Source organism: Dreissena polymorpha, chromosome 3 (assembly GCF_020536995.1).
Source record: "Dreissena polymorpha isolate Duluth1 chromosome 3, UMN_Dpol_1.0, whole genome shotgun sequence".
In the NCBI taxonomy this organism is placed as follows: domain Eukaryota; kingdom Metazoa; phylum Mollusca; class Bivalvia; order Myida; family Dreissenidae; genus Dreissena; species Dreissena polymorpha.
Window position 1 is genome coordinate 72,358,882 of NC_068357.1, and position 21,313 is coordinate 72,380,194.

Sequence of the window (21,313 nt, forward strand, 5' to 3'; positions counted from 1 at the left end):
CATCTTCTCCTAGGTCTGCGATTTATGTCGTTATTATGTCTGTCGCTTCTGAAGCAATAAGTTTTACATTATAGGGTAACTGGGCCTACGCACAACCCTCATCCTTTTTCAGACGGGCTTTTGACCATCCTTGGCAGAGTTATTGATATATATATATATATATATATATATAATAACGTAAGTCTGACTGTAAAGCTTCGTCTAGCTTTATGTCGAATAGACTGCTTCAATAGGATCCATTTGGGTTACAAAAAACAACAACAAAATTGTACTGAACCCCTTAAAATAACACATTGAAGTGTGAAATGTAACCTAATGAAAAAGTTAGTGATTTGTCACCACTGCTTTGATTTTGAAAAAGTAAACCCCGAACAATTATTAACACATTCAAGATGGCGTCCGAAAAAAAGTATTGAATCAGTCCATCTCGTCTTCATTTTTAAACATTTTGAATCCCATTCCGTGCCAACAATGTAAGCGACAAGTTTTTATGCATCATTAATATATTTTAAACGATTTTAGATTAATTGTTAATTGACGATATGTCTTGACTTCACATTTTGAGGAATATTTCGGTTCGTTTTCAAGGATCCACAAAGCGACTATTTTGTTTTTAGAAACGATCGATTTTTAATTTTCACACACAATGAATCATTGAACGATTTTTAATCCTTCATGTTCCAGAGACATGGCCGACACAAGCACCCGACGACGCGTGAAGCTTTACATGCTGAACGAGGACCGCCAGTGGGATGACAGAGGCACTGGACATGTCTCTTCAGCCTATGTTGAACAGCTCAAGGGAATGTCGTTGCTTGTTAGGTCTGAAACTGATGGTATGTACTCAACACTGATTTTTGATGTGTAAGAAGATAGGTTATTGTGATTTTATTTTAAGTTTGGTTGGCTTTGCTTCCTGAACTATATTGAGTCACTTGAACAAGACTGTTTGATATCAGACAAAGTGTCTTAAGGATCCTTAACAGGTTTTGAGGAGTGACGTTCTTACTCATCAGTGAAAACTGATACAAGACTTATCTGTTTATTGATGTTGTTTTTCAAATTTTGTGTTCATATATAACTGATTCACCTATATTTTATATTCAAAAACAATCAGGGGCTAGTTCATTATTTTATCTCCTGATTGTCTGATTCATTTTAAAAATAAAAGGAAATGTAGGTTTAGCTGAGGAACAGAGGCCATGACCCCACCACATTATATTGGATTCCTCTTTAAATCGAAATAAATGCTGGTTGGCTCAGTTAGGCTAGCTCAGAGCGCTTAACTACAAATCAGAGGATGGCAAATTCCATTGCAACTAAATATCTTATGTGGTGATTGGTCAAACAAAACTGTTCAACTTCAACAATAGACATGCATGATCAAATGGTATCATGAGACAACATCAGTTCTGCACAAAAGTCAAACTTATTTCCCGACAGGACTATAATTTTCTAGCCATTGTTGTTTCTTGGTGAAAAGGACAACTATAAGGCATTTATATTGTGAATGACAAAAACTGACAGATTTTTAACAATAATGTTTGATACTTTTGTCATGATATATTATTCAATACCATGTTAATATCATTCTGAAAATAAAAAATGCAAATAAATTTTCTTTTTAAAAAGTGGTCATTCAATTAATGCTCTTTTGCAAGTGTTAATTTGTGTTTCGAAGAATAGCAAATGCATAGTGAGTTCATGCATGAGCCTGATGAGGAAATTATCAAATATTGTAATTTTACCAGTAAGTGATCAGTTGCTTTCCTTGTGTATAATTATTAGTTTGTAAAACCCGGTTTGTCAGCACTATTGTCTTAACAGAGATTTTTTCTCAATTTTAGGAATGGGGCTTGGTCCCTTTGATTGGAAACAATCGCTGCATTTTTACTAAAATTGGGAAATTAGTGTTATTATTGTATTGCTAACATATGCTTCAAAATTGAGAATAAAAGTGTTTTCAAGATTATATTTACTTAGGTTCAACTTATAGATCTGAATCAGAGATGAACCAATTGTTTAGATATACAATATATGTATATAATATATTTTTTTAAACTTTCAGTTGGGACTTTGGGAAATATATATACTTTTTCCATTAGGAATGGGGCTGAATACCGGCCCCGAATTTAAAAGAAAAAAACACTGCTTAATGTTTACTGTTTTGCCATGACATGAGTTTTGTGTCCTGTTTGTGTACAAATGAAGCATTTAAAACAGAAATAATAAAGCATATGGTTAAAGCTCTCCTTTAGCATAATGCTTACAATGCGACACTCCTGTCTCATTTTGAAGGTGCATGCAACATTGACATGATGCGTTACATTACAAGAGTATATGTTAATTAAATTACATTAATAGGTAAATTCCAACTTACAGTTTCCTTTTTTAAGTCAGCTCAATTATTACTCATTTTCACATGTGACAGTCTGATGTACATCACATCCACACACCTTAATTCTAATTTATCATCCATGTTCCTCAAAAGGTGCCTGTTTGCCAAGCCACTGTCCATGGTCAGGTTTTTTTTACCTTATTTAACAGACGCCGAATATCGGCGTCTTCCCCCACCAAACTAGGCTGGTTTTTTTCCGTTTCAGAACCAAAAATTCCCCCTAAAAAAAAAAAAAAAAAATTTATTTTTTTTTTAATAGAAAAAGATGTGTCTCATGATTATAATATCTCAATTTTATTTCAATTTAATCTTGCAAAACGTAATAAATTATGAAAAAACAATGAATATAGTGCAAACATGTACAAATGTATTGTAATAATGAGAGAGTAAGTAAACAAATCCCCCAAAAAGGGGAATGCCGCGAAAATTCCCACTTGCACAATTTTTCCCCAAAGTGGAAAATTCTGCGTAAAATTTCCCCCACATAAGGGCTAAAGGCCCCTTCCCCCACAACCCCAAAAAACCCCTGATGGTTATATTTTGTTGGCAAGGATTGCATTAACTTCTGAAAATCAAAAGTGCAAACTGTTGGCCTGTAATTAAATTGTATAAGTATTATTTATTGCCTATTGAAGGTTGAACTGAGCTTATTTTGCTTGAGTTAAGTTCTAACAATTAGTATTGGAATGGGTTATAAATTGAAAAGTTTGTTTAAGGTAACTTCATTTGGTGTTAATATTTGACAGCATTCAATAACAAACGTTAAGCCAATAGGGATATTTTTTTAATCCCCCGCCATAGGCGGAGGGATATTGTTTTGGCGTTGTCTTTCCGTCCATCCGTCTTTCCGTCCGTCTGTCCGGCACTTTTGTGTCCGGAGCCATATCTTGCAAGTGCTTCGGCGGATTTCATTGAAACTTGGTATGAGTATAAATATGGATAAGAGGATGATGCACGCCAAATGGCATTGTACACCAGCTGTAAATAACGGAGTTATGACCCTTTGTGTCTTGAAAAAAATGCTTATTTGTGTCCGGAGCCATATCTTGGAAGTGCTTTGGCGGGTTTCATTTAAACTTGGTATGAGTATATATATTGATAAGAGGATGATGCACGCCAAATGGCATTGTACACCATTGGATAATAACAGAGTTATGGCCCTTTGTTACGCTTTGTATCTTGAAAAAATGCTCTTTTTGTGTGTCCGGAGCCATATCTTGGAAGTGCTTTGACATATTTAATTGAAACTTGGTATGAGTGTATAAAATGATAAGAGGATGATGTTGGCGTTGTCCATCTGTCCAGAAATATTTGTGTCCAGAAGTAATTTTGTGGGGGATATCAATTCTACGAATTTGCTTGTTTGAAAATTGCTTAATTTTGTCTTTCTACATAAATATCTTTGTATTATGAAACTTCTGTGACTGCAATTTTGGAAGTCCTGATACAAAATGTAAAATAAAATTACATAAAATCTTCCATAAATGCAAGATCTTTAATAAGAGATAAGTTGCAAGTAAGCCTATAGAAATCTGATGTTTATATTAGATCATATGCCTTTATAGGATCCTTGTTGCTGGAGTCAAAGATTCTGTCGGACACAGCCTATCAAAAACAGCAGGTGAGCAGTTCATAACATTCATTTTTTTTACAGCAAATCGAACTATAGATTGCAATGATTGTTAAAGGTTTTAAACCTATTTATTTATTTTAGCTCGATTGCATAGAAAGTAATTCCTACTTATTTGAAATGCTCTCGAGTCCGTTTCCTGGGCCTAGAACCAGTACTTGGTGTCTATATGGGAGACCGAAAAAACGCTCCCACAGCGGGGATCGAACCCGTGACCTTCCGGTCACTAGGCAGACACCATATCCATTTTACCAAGGCGTTAAAGGTTATATCTTCGCTTTGTTTAATTGAAACCCAACGCTGCACCTTAATCTGGGGCGTACTATGATATAAGTCAGTCACTGCTGTGGTCAGAGTGTAGCTGATAATAATCAATTCCACAACTGCAGATCAAATTGCAATTAGCCATAGCTCAGTAAGCTGAAACAAAAGATGGCTGATTAACTTTTCTAAAAAAATCTGATTTCATTAAAAAAAACTTGTTCAAATTAAATGACAGACATATTGGCAGCCAAGAAAGTGCACAATTTATGAAAACAAATGTGTGGAGTTTTGTGCTTGCAGGAGACTCTGATTGTATGGTCTGAAGGGGAAAATTATGACCTGGCCCTCAGCTTTCAGGAGAAGACTGGTTGTGATGAAATATGGGAGAAGATTTGTAATGTAAGTAAAAGTCATGTTAATACAAGCAGTCATAAAGGTGAAAACATAGAGAAATCTTTCAATAATTTTGATTGAAAAATACTTCCTGTTGGTTATCTGCATTGGCTTATGTCTAGCTGGGCTATTAAACTAACGATAAGCTTTCACATAATTTGATAACAATTTTTTTTCCACACCTTACTGGAAACATCTGTTCAGGCTTGGGCGTGTGAGTTTAATTTTATTGTAAAGGCCTGGCTGTCTTCTTTGTCATTTGGTAAAGATCATTTGAAAAAAAATTCCTGATTGTGGTGAAATTGTCCACTTTCCTTTGTGATTACATCACTATTTATACCTCCAGATCTTTCATACTATTCAATTCTTTTATAAGTACTCACTAGTACCCCTGCTATAACCTGCAGGTGCAAGGCAAAGATCCTTCAGTGGAGATAACTCAGGACATTATTGAAGAGTCAGAAGATGAACGCTTCGATGAAATGCCTGAGGTTGCTCACCCCATAGACCTGCCAGCATGTGACCTTGGTAAATTGTCAGAGATATCTGAACTGTTCAGCAGTGTGCTTGGGTCTCCTGTGCGCAGAGAAAAACTATCCACAGCCATCGAGCAGAGTGGATATGTGAAAAAACTGTTGGACCTGTTTGAAATGTGTGAAGATTTGGACAATGTTCATGGTTTACATTATTTATATGACATCTTCAAAAGTTTGTTCTTGTTAAATAAGCAAGCACTCTTTGATATATTATTCCAAGAAGACACTATATTTGCCGTGGTAGGCGTGTTGGAATATGACCCATCACAAGTGACGCCAGTAAAGCATAGAGAATTTCTACAAAAGACCGCCAAATTTAAAGAAGTGATACCGTTTTCTAATCAGGAATTAGTGCATAAGATCCACCAAACATTTCGTGTGCAGTATATACAAGATGTGATACTTCCAGCACCATCAGTGTTTGATGAAAACATGATGTCTTCGCTTAATTCATTCATATACTTTAACAAAGTGGAAATCGTCAGTATGGTTCAGGTAAAAATTGCAGAATAGTCTAGCCCAACCGATTTTATGATACCCACACAAACGTAAAGTTTGTGGGAGTGTATTGGAATCGCTCTGTTGATGTGTTAGTAGGTTGGTGTGCTACGCTGCACATGTTAACTTTGTGTCTCAAATGAGTCTCAGTTTTTTGCTTATCTTATTACATGTGAGAATAATAATAAGTTTGAATCTGGGTCATGTGTGCAAAAAAAAGGTCACAAGATCAAATCTTAGAAAAGCCTAGAGGCCACATGTATTTCTTTATCTTGATAGCACTAATTATCTCTATCTTCACAATATCTGAGTTTGAGTGTGGGTTATATGCATCCAAAAACTAGGTCGCAGGGTCAAGTCTTTCAAAATAACACTCCAGAGGCCACATTTTTTACTCAATTTAAATGGAGATTGGTCAGAATGTATATCTTTTCAAAAAATCTAGGTCCAAGTACATGTATGATCTGGGTCACATGGATACAAAAACTAGGTAACCAGGTCAAATCATTAAAAAAAATCACCACCCTAGAAACACAATTTATTATCAATTTGATGGAGCTTGGTATTAATGTTTATCTTGACAAAATCTAGGCCAATTATGACTCACAGGTGTGTCCAAAAACTAGGTCACCAGGTAAAATCTTATTTAAAAAGTTCACCACTCTAGAGGCCACATGTTTGACTCAGTCTTGATGAAACTTGGTCAGAATGTTTATTTTGACTGTTATCGAGGCTGAATTCAAATCTGGTTGCCGTTCACATGGATAAAAAACGAGGTTTCCATGTAAAATCTTATTGAAAAAATCTATTTTATCACTTTAGAGGCCACATTTACTGGGTTCTCAATAAGAGCCGGCCACCGGCCAAATCGGCCGCTTAAAATCAGATTTTGGCCGGTTGAAAATCGCTAAGATTCGGAAAATCGGCAATTGACTTTTTTGAAATTTGCGTGTCTTGCTCTTTTTTGCTATTAAGCAAAGACGTCGCTTGAATATCTCCCTTAATGCATTACAATAGCAACAACAACGAAAAGGCACAAATTGGAATCGGTCAAAAAGCGGTGTGTAGAAATACCGAAATCCCCGTATTTACCGAAATCCCCAGCAATCCATAGAAACCCCCCAAATACTAATGTTTATATTTTAGTTTCTCACTACCAAACCTGAATAAAAACAATGTTTCATCAGTGAAATCAGTGTATTCTGCAATATTCTATCTTTATATCCGCAGTATTTTGATAAATAATTGATATTAATTTCGGTAATTACGGGGATTTCGATATTTCTACACACCCGTCAAAAGCAGTCAAATATTTTGCCGTTCTTTTCATCACATGGTGAGTTTTTGTTCCTGATTGCTTGCGTTTTTTTGTGTTACTGCAAAGTTTTTGTTCATGTGAAAGTTTGTTTTAATTCAGTTAGGTTTCAAACTAGAAGTGTCACTCAAAATGCGCATGGTAGACGGACGATCAGGCCTTTTCTCCCCATTTCTGTAGGGCGGAATTTCGGCCCCATTCCCAATCCAAAATCGAAGTTTTTTTCCTTATCAGAATAAAATGTCCCAATAGCAACCTTGTGTAAAAAACCCCGTCAATATCGTACAAATTGACTCTAAATATATAGTGCAATTACGTATCCGAAAGTCATATTTATCCGAATTATGATACACGTTATTTTTGAAAAAATCGTATTTGTAATGAATTAGGGCAAACCTTTGTTGGAAACTTACTAGAAAATCAGAATTTTAATGAAGCAACTGATACGGTCTCAGTCTGTCATCAAAGATATACTATTAGATGCTGAAATAAGTGGCTGTGAATCTGATGACAGTAATGGTGACTGGGATGATTAGTAAATGTCCAGAAATATGAGTTAAAATTTTACATAAGTAATAAAGAACTTTTTTCATTTATCTTTTTGTTAGTTAAAAAAGCTAAAATTCATCAAATGCACAAAAAATGCTCAGATTTAAGTGCCTGGTTGACAATTAAAATAGCCAAAAAATGGCCCAAAATGCAGGAAATCAAGTGCTCAATTAAAAAAAATTCCGGGGGACCCCCCTAGAAGGCCTGTTGGTATCACATTTTGGCCTGTTGGCTCAAAAGTTGTTGAGAACCCTGCATTTATTACTCAATCTTGATGAAACATGGTCAGAATGGTTATCTTGACAATAGCAAGAAAGTGTTGAAATCTGGATCAGGTGCACGCAAATTTATATGATAAGACTAATAAGAAAAATAAAGAGAAACCCTGTCATCACTCTAGAGGCCACATTGATGACTCAATCTTGATGAAACTTTGTGAAAAAAGTATCTTCACAAAATTTGCTGATCCAAGTCAGGGTCATGTGCAACCAAATGCAAGGTCATCTGGTCAAATTGTACAAAAACCTCTACCAATTTAGAGGCCACATTTATGACTTAATCTTGATGAAACTTGGTCAGAATACATATCTTGATTATATTAAGACCAAATTTGAATTGAGGGCACATGTGCCTAAAAACTTGGTCACAAGGCAGGGTTTTTTTTTAGAAAAAGGGGAAGACGCTGGACGCTGGGTAAAAGGGGAAAATCGAGCGCGAAAGAGACATATTTGGGGAAAAATAAAAACTGTTCATTTCAATGTCTATAACTCGCCTACAGACTTCAGGTTTTTTTTTAGAAAAAGAGGCATGTCTCTGACCTTTTTGTACTTAAACACATGAACAAGTATGATATTAAAGTTAAAGTCCTAAATAAAGTTGCAGGTGTAGGTCTAATAATGGGAAATGTTTTCAACTGGGGCCGGGGAACGATGTCAATATTATGATTTCAATTTTATGATGACTGGGTTGACGATCTAGATCTGCTACAGTATTGGAAGGGAAAGGTGCGGCAGCTGCCGATTGTATACTTTCACTTTCACAATAATCCGACAGTATTAATCAATGTTGATTATTTGTATCTCTGAATCCTGCTGGTTTTAAACGGTTTTTGATGATTCATTCTTAAAAAGTGCGTCAACGCAATTAATATTTTCCGAGTCCGAACATTTTATTTTGTTCGTGTATGAACGCCAATTGTGAGACTTTTTTTCTGTTTTAACGTTTATATCTTGGCTTTCACATAACCCGGATGAAAATTCGACTGGTTTCCGGTAATAAATTGACGAAACACCCTTCTCGCGCAAGACCAGAATCCAGTAAAATAGTCACATGATTAATACGATTAGTTGCCCGGTTTCCATGACGTAATTTAAGAGCTATATATAGAATCACTGGGATTCCCAGATTTGAGTGTTCGTCGGGAGAGAGAGAGAGAGAGAGCGAGATCGTTGTACATGGTACAAATTGGATAAGTGTCGACTTCCCAAAAGAAAAAAAACATTTTTTTGAGGGTAAAATATTATATTTTGGCGAAAAATTATATTTTTGGAGGGGAAATGGTATTTTTAGGGGAAAAATTATGGTAGGGGAAGACGCCGAATATCAGCGTCACTTTCTTAGTAAAAAAAAACCCTGCAAGGTCAAATCTTAAAAAAACAAACACAACTTGTAACCAATCCTTATTTATGTCCTTTCATCATAATGTTGCATGCACCAGGTTCTTTTCATTTAAGACAAACCATGTTCTCCTTCATTTCTTGCAAACTATGTTCTCAATTATATTTTCAACTCCATGTTCTTCTTAATGTTTTCCACACTAAATTTCCAGGTCATGTTTCATGCATCATGTTTTTATGCCCCCGGTAGGGTGGCATATAGCAGTTGAACTGTCCGTCAGTAGGTCAGTCAGTCTGTCCCTAAAAAATTGGTCATAACTTTTTCACTATTGAAGATAGCAACTTGATATTTGGCATGCATGTGTATCTCATGAAGATGCACATTTTGAGTGGTGGAAGTTCAAGGTCAAGGTCATACTTCAAGGTCAAAGGTTAAAAAATAAAATAAAATTCAAAGCAGCGTTTTCATGAAGCTGCACATTTTGAGTGGTGGAAGTTCAAGGTCAAGATCATCCTTCAAGGTCAAGGTCATCCTTCAAGGTCAAAGAAATAAAATAAATCAAAGCGCCGATTTCACGAAGCTGCACATTTTGAGTGGTGGAAGTTCAAGGTCAAGGTCATCCTTCAAGATCAAGGTCATCCTTCGAGGTCAAAGGTAAAAAAAAATATTTTCAAAGTGGCGTGCTCATGAAGCTGCACATTTTGAGTGGTGGAAGTTCAAGGTCAAGGTCATCCTTTAAGGTCAAAGGTAAAAAAAAAAAGCGGCGCAATAGGGGGCATTGTGTTTCTGACGAACACATCTCTTGTTCAGCCTGTTTTTCACATTGTGTATTCTTTACTGTTTTCCACAACATTGGTTTTTATCTGATTTTGGGAAAAGGGTCTGGCCTTTTATGAGGGGAAAAAAATCATGCGAAATGCGGGATTTTGGGGGGAAAAATCACGCGAAACACCGGATTTTGGGGAAAATATAGAAAGTCTTAAATAATCAATTTAACCCTTTCCCACTCAGAAGCAAAGTGAAAATGGCTCTGTGCAAACAGCATAAAACCAGAACAGCCTGCGAATAAAAAAATAATCTGTTCAGGTTTAATGCTGTTTGCTGCACATCTGCCTCATCAGTATTTAAGGGTTAGAAATGAAGCATTTAAAACTTGAATTTAGTTAGAAAGGTATTTCAGTGCTCACACTGGCCTTCAGAAAATAATAGCCATATTTTTTTCCCTTAAAAAAATAATAGCCAAAACAGACGCGGACTTTTCAGCAAATCGGTACTGAAGGTAAAAAGAAAAAAACAATCTATACCAATTTATCTATGTTTTATTAAATGTATATCTATTGAATTTAAGTTATAATCATATATCGACGACAAAAATACAGTATCCGAAAACGGCAATCCGAAAAATTGTACGCGTTTTTCGCATTAATGATTAAATAAAAGGTGCATATTGTTCGATTGGTTTATGTCTTATTACGACGTTTGCCATCGGCCGCTATATTGTAGGCTGAAGCCAATATAAAATGTAAAAGATTTATCCCAACAATAACACTTTCGCAATGCTGATCATGTTTACATCAAATAACGTCACAGCGCGTGATTTAAAATACACCATCTCAGTGTAATTCCAAACACGTGTTTCGTTCAAAATTAGCTGACCATGGCATATGCCGGTTCCCTTTGAATTGGGAAAAATTCGCGGCGTTTTGACAAAAATTGGGGGATTTGCGTTGTTGCCGTTTTACTTAAAATGCTTCAAAAGAGAAAAGAAGTGTTTTTCAGTATTATTATTATTGAAATCATTATCAATTTATTACACATCAAGAAATGTTAAAGCAGACGACAAACAGCGGTAATTACGGGATAATTCGTTGATGGTGATTTAATAATTATTTCATCAGGCAATTTTCAACGGGGTGAAAAAAAAAATCAGCCGAAAATATTCTTGGCGATTTTCAATAATGACAAATTATAATTGGCAAAAAATTAACAGATCTAACAGTTACCGATAATTGGTAAAGCACAAGGAGATTAAAGACGTTTTTTCCTAAATATATCACTGCTGTCGGACACTGAGAAAAACGCTCTAGGCCACTGTGTCGCAGAAGTTATTGACGCGTTTATGACAATACACAGGTTTGAGTGTGTACACAGCTAGGTAATCTGTTATCAATTTTTCCTGCTTGATGGCGCAATTTACAGGCGTTTCGCACTCGCGGGACAACTTTTAGAGGCCTTTTTTATGTAGGCGGATAAAATAATCACCATGTTTTCTAGACAATTTTAAGAAATAATAGCCATTTGGATAAAATAATTGCCATTGGCGACAATGTCTGGCGGCAGCGTGAGCACTGGTATTTAATTGAAGTCCACTTTCTATGGGACTACATGTACAACCCCGTAAAAATATGTATCTAAGTGGTAAAGGGTTAACATATTTTACTGTTTTAAAAACAAATTCAAGGCAACAGATACATGTAATTATCCCCCGCCATAGGCGGAGGGATATTGTTTTGGCGTTGTCCGTCTGTCCGTCTTTCCGTCCGTCCGGAGCAATATCATGGAAGTGCTTTGGCGGATTTCATTGAAACTTGGTATGAGTATATATATGGATAGTAGGATGGTGCACGCCAAATGGCATTGTACACAATGTGATAATAACAGAGTACTGGCCCTTTGTATCTTGAAAAAATGCTTTTTGTGTGTCCAGAGCCATATCTTGGAAGTGCTTTGGCGGATTTCATTGAAACTTGGTATGAGTGTCCAGAAGCATATTCGCGGGGGATATCAATTCAACAAATTTGCTTGTTTAATTATGCAATATGTTCTATTTTCTACACTGGATCAGGTTAACTTATGTATTTAAAGTTTAAAAAAAAATTGTTTTGGGGGAAAAAAAATCTGAGGGGAAAGGGCCCTTTTTCGACGGGTCACAAAGAAGGAAAAAAACAACCTGCACAGCATAATCTCTGTCTTTAACTATTATAATATTTACACACAATGTTTTCTTTCATCTTTTCTCCACCATCTTCCGTGTTATGTCTTTATTCTATTATCTGTGTCATGTTTTGTTCAACATGTTCTCAAGCATGCTCCACACATAATGTTCGCTGTCATTTTTCTCACACCATGTTCTCTGTCATGTTAATCAGACCATGTTCTCTGTCATGTTTCTGAAACCATTTTATATGTCATGTTTCTCACACCATGTTCTCTGTCATGTTTCTCACGCCATGTTTTCTGTTTTGTGTCTAACATCATGTTTCCTGTCATGTTTCTCACACCATGTTTTCTGTAATGTTTCTCACACCATGTTTTCTGTTTTGTGTCTAAAAAATGTTTACTGACATGTTTCTCACACCAGGTTCTCTGTCATGTTTCTAACACCAATCCATGTTTTCTGCCATGTTCCACTTTGCATGATCTCAATTATGTTCCACACACCATGTTTTCTGACATGTTCCACACACCATGTTTTCTGCCATGTTCCACACTTGCATGATTCTCTGTCATGTTCCACACAGCATATTTTCTGTAATGTTCCACACACCATGTTCTCTGTCATGTTCCACACACCATGCTCTCTATCATGTTTTTCACATCCAGTGATTTTTTTGCTCAAAACTACAGCCTCTTGCAGGCTTTTTCCCAATCACAAAAGTAAAAAAAGGCTGTTGTCCACTTTGCATGTTCTCAGTTATGTTCCACGCACCATGTGCTCAGTAATATTTCTCATGGCAAGATATCTTATGTTTTCCACATGTACTAACGTTTTCTCCAAAATGTTTTCCTAAACCATGTTCTTTCTAATTCTCTACAGGAGGATGAGAAGTTCCTACTACAGCTGTTTGCAAGCATCACAAGTGAGAAGACAGCAGAGGACTCGCGCCGTGACCTCGTGCACTTCCTGAAGGAGTTCTGTACATTCTCACAGAGTCTGCAGCCTCAGAGCAAGGAGTCGTTCTTCAAGGTAACATGCATAACCTGACTGAAGGTCAGTCCTCAATGTGGGGCAGGTTTGTGTGTGGCATATAGGAGGGTCTTAACTTTCAGTAAATCAATATGGTACGGATGTTCTGAATTTTTTTATAATTGCTTGTGTTGATTAAACAGCAGGAAAGTCAATTACAATTAATTCATGTTTAAATAATATACATGTATATATAACTATATATAGATATATAAACTCACCAAAAAATGATTTGGATCAAACTGACATTAATTAAGTCTTTCTTTACACATCATGTTAAAATCTTAAATCTGTCACAGTGCTTCATGATCTGCAACTTCAGTGCCCCATCATTCTGATGGTCGCCATCTTGGATGTTTTCAGACACTATCGGGATTTGGAGTGCTTCCTGCCATAGAATTTATCCTGCAGCAGGATGACATCAAGATGAAGATGGCAGCCATTGATATCTTCTCTTACATTGTTGACTTCAGTCCGTCCATGGTGCGAGAGTTCATCCTCAAAGAAGGCCAGACTCAGGATGATGTACGTTCTCAATAGGGATTATTGATAAGCAAAAAATAATCAGTTTTCCTTGACTGCTAGAAATATATTTATGACTTTGTTATGAAATCTGAGATAGCTATACAGAATATTGCGCTATTCGATCATTTAAATAGTATGTATCAGTCAAATGGCTTGTGTTATGATGTCTCAAAAGAGAAATGGAGCACCAACACGGCGGTTAATCACAGGTGCCACCTCTTTTTGGCGATAATGCGAAATATGTTGAAAAAAACAACATATAAAATCTACTCACCCTGTAAAATTATCATTGAAATTTCAAAACATCCAGTCCTTAGCGCCACCTTGACAGCATTGTTCATTTATTAATGCATCGCCAAAAAGAGGTGGTGCCGGTGATTAACGGCCTTGATCAAGTGTGATGCAAAATATCTCGAGCTATGAGACTAATAATTTGGAGGAGCATGATTCTGATTTTTCTACCCACACAAAAACCGCTAAATTCTGAAAATGTTGAACTTGTTAATTTGGCGACAGAATAGTTAATATGTAAAGAAAAGTAGTCTGGCTAGTATGATAATAAGGGAACAGAGAAACAGTGAGTTACATAATACATATATATTTCTGTCCATTTTTATTTCACTGATGTATAGTCTTTTTATGCCCTGGTAGGGTGGCATATAACAGTTGAACTGTCGGTCAGTCTGTCTGTCTGTGCGTCCGTCCTAAAACTTTAACATAGGCCATAACGTTTGCAATATTGAAGATAGCAACTTGATATGCATGTGTGTCTCATGGAGCTGCACATTTTGAGTGGTGAAAGGTCAAGGTCATCCTTCAAGGTCATCCTTCAATGTCAAAGGTAAAAAAAATCCAAGGAAGTAACAAGCTTTAGAGGGTATAATTTCTATTTATCATTTGGCAGGTACAGATCATTTTTACAAGGGAAGTAATATTTTTTAAAGGTAAATAATGAATTTTTATGCCCCCGGATCGAAAGATCAGGGGTATATTGTTTTTGGCCTGTTTGTCATTGTATGTGTGTGTCCCAAACTTTAACCAAAACTTTAACCTTGGTCATTACATTTGCAATACCGTATTCAAGATAACAACTTGATATTTGGCATGCATGTGTATCTCATGGAGCTGCACATTTTGAGTGGTGAAAGGTCAAGGTCATCTTTCAAGGTCAAAGGTCAAAAAAACTAATTCAAAAACTTTAACCAAAACTTTAGCCAAATGGCATTGTACACCATTGGATAATAAAGGAGTTATGGCCCTTTGTATCTTGAAAAAATGCTTTTTTGAGTGTCAAATATAACACTTTTGTGTCCAGAAGCATATTGGCGGGGGATATCAATTCAACGAATTTACCTGTTAGAGATATGATTTAAGTGATCTTATTATAGTCATAATATATATATTTAGTAACAACAATTATTATAGATGTGTACTGCAAAAAAGAGGATGTCGAAAAGTGATTTTAGCCAAAAGGTTTTCCAAAATGAAAATGGCAATGAATCCACACCATGTTCTTGTATAGCTTGTTTAAGCTGTAAATGTTGTGCTGTTTTCTGCTTGCAGGATGATCTTCTTATCAACCTAGTCATTGAACAAATGATCAACGACCCTGATGCAGGTATGAGGATGCCTTTTTGATCTCTTTAACAATATAAGGTTTCAATGTCATTTGAAGCACAAGTGGTATAATGTTAAAGGACTGCCCTTACATTGCAGGCCTTTTCCTTGCGTATCAAGGGGTCTGTTAATTTTACCCATACATGTGTTTATGTCCATAAGGGGTCCAATCTTTCCATTAAGTGTTGATGCAGGCGTGTGTTTATGTTTTCAGAGCTGGGTGGAGCAGTACAGCTGATGAGTATTATCCGACTGTTGATTGACCCAGAGAATATGATAGCTGTGCAGATGGTGAGCTCTTTATGTAGCAATAAACCCCTCAGCAAATGCTCATAGTTATCTAGGCATTTTTAATGTACATTGTACCTAAGCAATGAGATATTGTTTGAGTTACACAATGATCAGTGCAATTTTGCAATGAGTAGTTATGAGCATTTTTATAATTCCAAAATACATTAATAAATAACTCAAAATCTCTGCAAGTTATATAGGCATTTTACTAGTTATTTTAAAGACAAAGCTCATTAATGTCTGACTTTCAAATTATTAAAACGATCTTGTTTGTAGTAAAATTAAGAACTTCACAACTTTTTGGACATATATATCTTCTTTAAAATTATTAAAACAGTCATTATTTTATAAGAATATGTTCACTTGTGCCACATGTGGCATACATTGACTATCTGAACTCTGCAGAAGACGGAGAAGACAGAGTTCCTGAGTTTTTTCTACAAGCATAGTATGCATGTCCTAACTGCCCCACTGTTTGCTGTGACTGCCGAGGACAAACCCAGCAAAGGTACACACCCCAGGGGAAATGTGGTCTGGGTTCTTTTAGAACTGTTAAAACACTTCAATCAGACATGTATTATTATTTTGCGGCCATAGTAGCTTATCAGGGGATGTACATTGGAGCAAGCTTCTCTTTCTGTTTGTTTAACTGAGGATGACTCGTTAATGACTTGAAACTAATGTGTATAGCATCATAAAATATAAACCACAAGAGATTTTGCATTTAAATATGACTTCCTTACAACCCATTAAAGACTTTGCATATTTTGATATTTCTGGCAATCATGTTTATTGTCATAAAAGACAGGTGAAATTGGAATTGCAAACCACTAAATGTTATGTCCTCTATGAAACTTGTTTTGAAAATATACTGTGAATCTTAAAGTTGAGCATTTTTTGTTTCAGATGATTTCCAGACTGCGCAACTCTTGAGTCTTATTTTAGAATTGTTGACATTCTGTGTGGAGCATCACACATACAACATCAAAAACTACATCATCAGTAAAGATCTATTACGCAGAGTCCTTGTGCTTCTCAGGTCACGCCATGCATTCTTGTTACTATGTAAGTAGCTGGTCTTGGCTGAATATTTGTCTTATCAAATTATAGTAAAAAGTAGATGGGTGGTGCAAATACATGTTGGGTTTTGTTTTTGTCCCCTACCGATTTCACCAGAGGGGACTTATGGTTTGCGCTCTGTGTGTCTGTCTGTCTGTCAGTCTGTCACACTTGTTTGTATCCTGCGAAAAACTTTAAAAGTCCTTCATATTTTTCATGAAACTTGAAATATGGATAGATGGCAAGGCCACAATTAAAATATTGATGGTTTGCCCTTTACCGACCCTAAATTTTACAGGTGGGTAGGTAGGTAGGAAAATTATTTTATTTTATTTGAGAAATTATATTTTTTATACACTAATAGTCTATAAATATTTAAAACACTGTTATTAAAGCACTGTTGCAGTGTACGAAGCCCTATGTAGCTTAACATTATCTTGTTTGCTGTTTCTTGCATATATTAATATCAAATGCATGTTTGTGTGTTATTACATTAAATATTTGTTCATTATATGATGTTAATTGCTCAAATGCATTTGTAATTATTTAACAGCCAGCCAGCTTTTATTTTTAACTTTAACCTTTCCCTTAAATTGCGCTTAATTAGCATGCAACAAGCGTTGAAGGAGTGTAGAAAGACAGCCCAAAGCCTTTAATGGAAAAATTCAGACATGGCGAAAGACCGTCACATTTTACAGGCCAGACTTGCCTACCAGGAGAAACAATTCACAGGCCAGCTGAAATTTTTACAGGCCTCAATTTTAAGTGTTTGACCGGTTAGTGCATAGTTCGTCATGGCAAAGTAAATTCATAAAAGGGCAAACTGAACATTATTATAAAGCATTATTTCTTCTTGAATGCTCTGCGCTTTTATGAGTACATACGTACAGCTCAGAGGGTCAATAGCTGGGAGTTGTATTATTGCAACTAACATAAGCATGAAAACTTGATTTGGGGAAATAAATTAAGGGTGTTAGATTCAGTTTGTGGATATATTAACGCTTTAAACATATAAACTTGAGTGTTGTCGATGTATTTAGCTAAGAGACATTAATATTTTAAATAAGTTTACCATTACATATCCATTTCACTAACATGCCATTACAGTAAACTGTTTAGTGTGGCAAACATAATAAAGCAGAATATGCACATGAATCTGATTAAACACAGATCCACTTGCATATAAATCAAATCATGTTTGTCTTTTATTTTGCATTTTCGAACAATAATCCTGTAACTGTTAAATGTATTTTTCCTTGCGAGTAGACTGCATTCCAATTTTCAAACACTTGTTCTGTGACATTCAGTTCATACATTTCCAAAAAAGAGAGTTTTATTTGTATCTAAAACGTATGCTCCATCGTAGAATGACACGCTCTTTTCATTAATCCTTACTAATTATATGATGTCCGTCGTAAATTCGATAGTCATTTGTCCTCGCTGAGCATCGTAATTTCTTTTCATTGTCCGCCGTCTTAGATCATGTTAACAGCATGTGTACAACGAACGTAAACTCGTATATGTCCGACTACTTTCGCGAACCAATAGTTAAGGTAGTGCACCTCTAATGGGCACATATCCAAATATAATCTAATTAATTATTTTCTTAATCAGCATCATTTCACTGAACTACATGCAAATTTGTAGGTAGGCTTTCCGTGCTTTTTAAAAAAATATACCGTTTTTTTCAAAACCACCCCCACGCTCAGTTTTTGTACAGTTTATTTTCACCCCTGGGGTATATAAAAGTTCCATAATTCATTCAAATTTCTAAATATGGGCATGCTGTTGGTGTGTATAGATGCAGTAAAGGTGTTTAAAATTTAAACAAGATTAAATAAGTATTCTTTTACAGACATTTATTTTTTACAAATTTTTATCTATGGAAGAGCGCCATGAAATGTAAGTGATTTCAGCCAAGTAAAAATTGGGTCGGTTAAAAACAAAGTGTCATAAAATTCAAAATAGTACCATTTAAGTTATATTTTAAACATAGTTTTTATAGAAACACTAAATACAGCAAAAATACCAAGAAATAGACAAATTTACCGTTTACTTTTTGAAATAAAAATAAAAATTCAACATGCATCATCCGTATTTTCAGCAGTAAATCACCCAATTTAGCCATAACGTTGTTTTAATTTAAAAAATTGAAGGATGTGCATACAAATTTCAACATATTAACAACAAAACATAGCATAATTTTATATGCATCATTTAATCAAATTACGTTAGAAAAGAAATAAAACGTGTCGCAAAAACTATGCGATGTCGGTAGGATTCGAACCTGCGCGGGAAGATCCCAAAAGATTTATAGTCCATCGCCTTAACCACTAGGCCACGACAACTTCACATTTGCGCAAGCTTAAATTAGATATGCATACGTAAACAGGTAAAAAGGCTCGCCAATCTTTGAAGAAATCGCGAAATCGTATTTTTTCAGATGATATTTGGATCAAAGTCAATATTTATTGTGAAAATAATGTATTCTAAAGGAATTACGTAAACATATAACAAAATTCGAACTTTGAAAAAAATAAAATGCATCTCTCGGAAATAACCGATCATTGAAGATCGACAATGATCGTAAAATAAATCGCGGGAAATCATTAGAGGTGCACTACCTTAAGTATGATGTCGTTCGGCCATTTTCACGGAACACTGCCGATCGCGATGCTGGTTATAGACGCTTGCATTACTGTCTATATTGTGGCGTATGAAATTCCAACCATCGGAGTGACCTAGATCGGTCAGGGGCTATAATAATAGACAGGGATATAAATACGCGCACGAATAAATATTGCTGTTGGCTCTTTTATGATTGTCGAAAAAAAACGAAAATAAAAAAAATACGTTTTCAGAAATCGCAATAAAATTTTTCGGGTCGGGGGGTAAAAAGTGAGTCGGTCGGTAAAGGGCAAACAAACTCAATTTTAATTTAGGCCCAATATGGACATTATGCACGTCCTTTCATTTTGTTCCTACGTCAAAAATTCTGATTGCTATGACAGCAAATATATAAACAAAAATTCTGACAATGGTGGAGCCGGTAGGGGACATATACTGCTTGGCAATAGTCTTGTTATACTAAGGTTTTGCTTATTATCCCAGACTTAACCCTTTATCCCTTAGATAGGTATTTTGACTCATTTGCAGTCACTTAGAAAGTTAAATTCAAAGACTTTTCTTACTATATTCAAGTTTAAAGGCTTCATTTCCAACCCTTAGATACTGTTGAGCAGCAAACATAATAAAAAAACCTGAACAGACTGCGTTTTACTCACAGGCTGTTTTGGTATTTATGCTGTTTGCAAAAGCCATTTTCACTGCTTTTGATGGGGAAAGGGTTAAAAGGATTCATATTTCCTGCTGGAATATTTTAGTGGCAATCATACAATAACAATTAAAATTTTACTGCTGAATGTCAATTTTTATTTACATGAGATTTGGAAGGTCTTGAAGGAAGCCTTTCATAGTGGTCTATCAAATATTAAACTTAATATGAAGTCATAGAAAAGAACCTCCTAGAATGTCACATATGTCACTAAGTAAATCATGCATAATCAAGATTTGCAATGGTTTTGCTTTTTGTCCATTAAGAGATTAATTTTCATGCAATTTTAAGAACAGAAGAGTTTAAAGTATATTCCTGAATTTCATTTGACTGGTTTAACTTTAGAAATACAAGTTTTGACTCTTTAACTGTCTAGAGCCAAAATAAAATTGTACAAAGAAGAAACAATTTTGACCAACTTCTTTATAAGAAATATTAGCCACCAGTAAAATAAATCAGTTTTATAAATCAGTTAAGTCACAAATCAAAGACAAACTGCTGTTCTTTATTCTTACATTCTTGTTTTAAGCAGGGTTTTGTTTAGACGTCTCTTTGATCTTCTGTTTCAGGTGCCTTACGGTTTATGAGAAAAATCATCGGACTGAAGGAGGAGTTTTATAACCGATACATCATCAAAGGCAACTTGTTCAAGCCAGTTGTGGAGGCTTTCAAAGCAAATGGCAATAAATATAATCTCCTAAACTCGGCAATGATAGAGTTATTTGAATACATACGATTGGTGAGTAAATTAATGTTATTTATAGCTCTACTAAGCCCAACTTCCCTCTTTGTGTCAGTTGTCCCTTGGTGTTGTCACCACTCTATAGAAGCCACATTTGTACCAATCTTCATGAAAATGTCAGCAGATCTGTACCAGTGATAATTTGGTCAAGTTTGAAACTGGGTCATGTGGGGTCAAATACTAATTCACTTGGTCAAATTAAAGTAAAATCATTTGAATACTCTGTAGGCAACATTTATGGCCAATCTTCAGAAAACTTTCAGAGAACATTTGTCCAAATGATATCTGAGCTGAGTTTGAGTATTGGGTCATTGGGGTCAAAAGCTAGATCAAAAGGTCAAATTTAAGTTAAAGCTTGTGAACTCTCCAGAAGTTACTTTTGTTTTTATGCCCCCTTTCGAAGAAAAGGGGGTATATAGTTTTCGCACTGTCCGTATGTCAGTCTGTCAGTCTGTCTGTCAGTCTGTCACACTTTTCGTGTCCGCTCTCTAGTTAAAATAGTTTTCATCTTATCTTTACGAAACTTGGTCAGAAGTTGTATCTAGCCAATATCTAGGCCAAGTTCGAATATGGGTCAT

General features: G+C 35.5%; 1 protein-coding gene across 3 annotated transcripts in view; it reads left to right on the forward strand.

Annotated features, from left to right (window-relative positions):
- Nucleotides 1–335: 335 nt before the first annotated feature.
- Nucleotides 336–21,313, forward strand: part of LOC127874716 (serine/threonine-protein phosphatase 4 regulatory subunit 3A-like) — a 34,883-nt gene continuing 13,905 nt past the window's right edge. For all 3 annotated transcript variants that reach the window (XM_052419251.1, XM_052419253.1, XM_052419252.1), the window contains exons 1-12: nucleotides 336–473; nucleotides 685–836; nucleotides 3,964–4,019; nucleotides 4,593–4,691; nucleotides 5,093–5,716; nucleotides 13,018–13,167; nucleotides 13,531–13,692; nucleotides 15,256–15,310; nucleotides 15,524–15,600; nucleotides 16,006–16,108; nucleotides 16,507–16,665; nucleotides 20,563–20,732. In XM_052419251.1, the coding sequence (XP_052275211.1) occupies nucleotides 689–836; nucleotides 3,964–4,019; nucleotides 4,593–4,691; nucleotides 5,093–5,716; nucleotides 13,018–13,167; nucleotides 13,531–13,692; nucleotides 15,256–15,310; nucleotides 15,524–15,600; nucleotides 16,006–16,108; nucleotides 16,507–16,665; nucleotides 20,563–20,732 (1,803 nt within the window). In that variant the 5' untranslated portion in view covers nucleotides 336–473; nucleotides 685–688. The remainder of the gene's footprint in view (nucleotides 474–684; nucleotides 837–3,963; nucleotides 4,020–4,592; nucleotides 4,692–5,092; nucleotides 5,717–13,017; nucleotides 13,168–13,530; nucleotides 13,693–15,255; nucleotides 15,311–15,523; nucleotides 15,601–16,005; nucleotides 16,109–16,506; nucleotides 16,666–20,562; nucleotides 20,733–21,313) is intronic.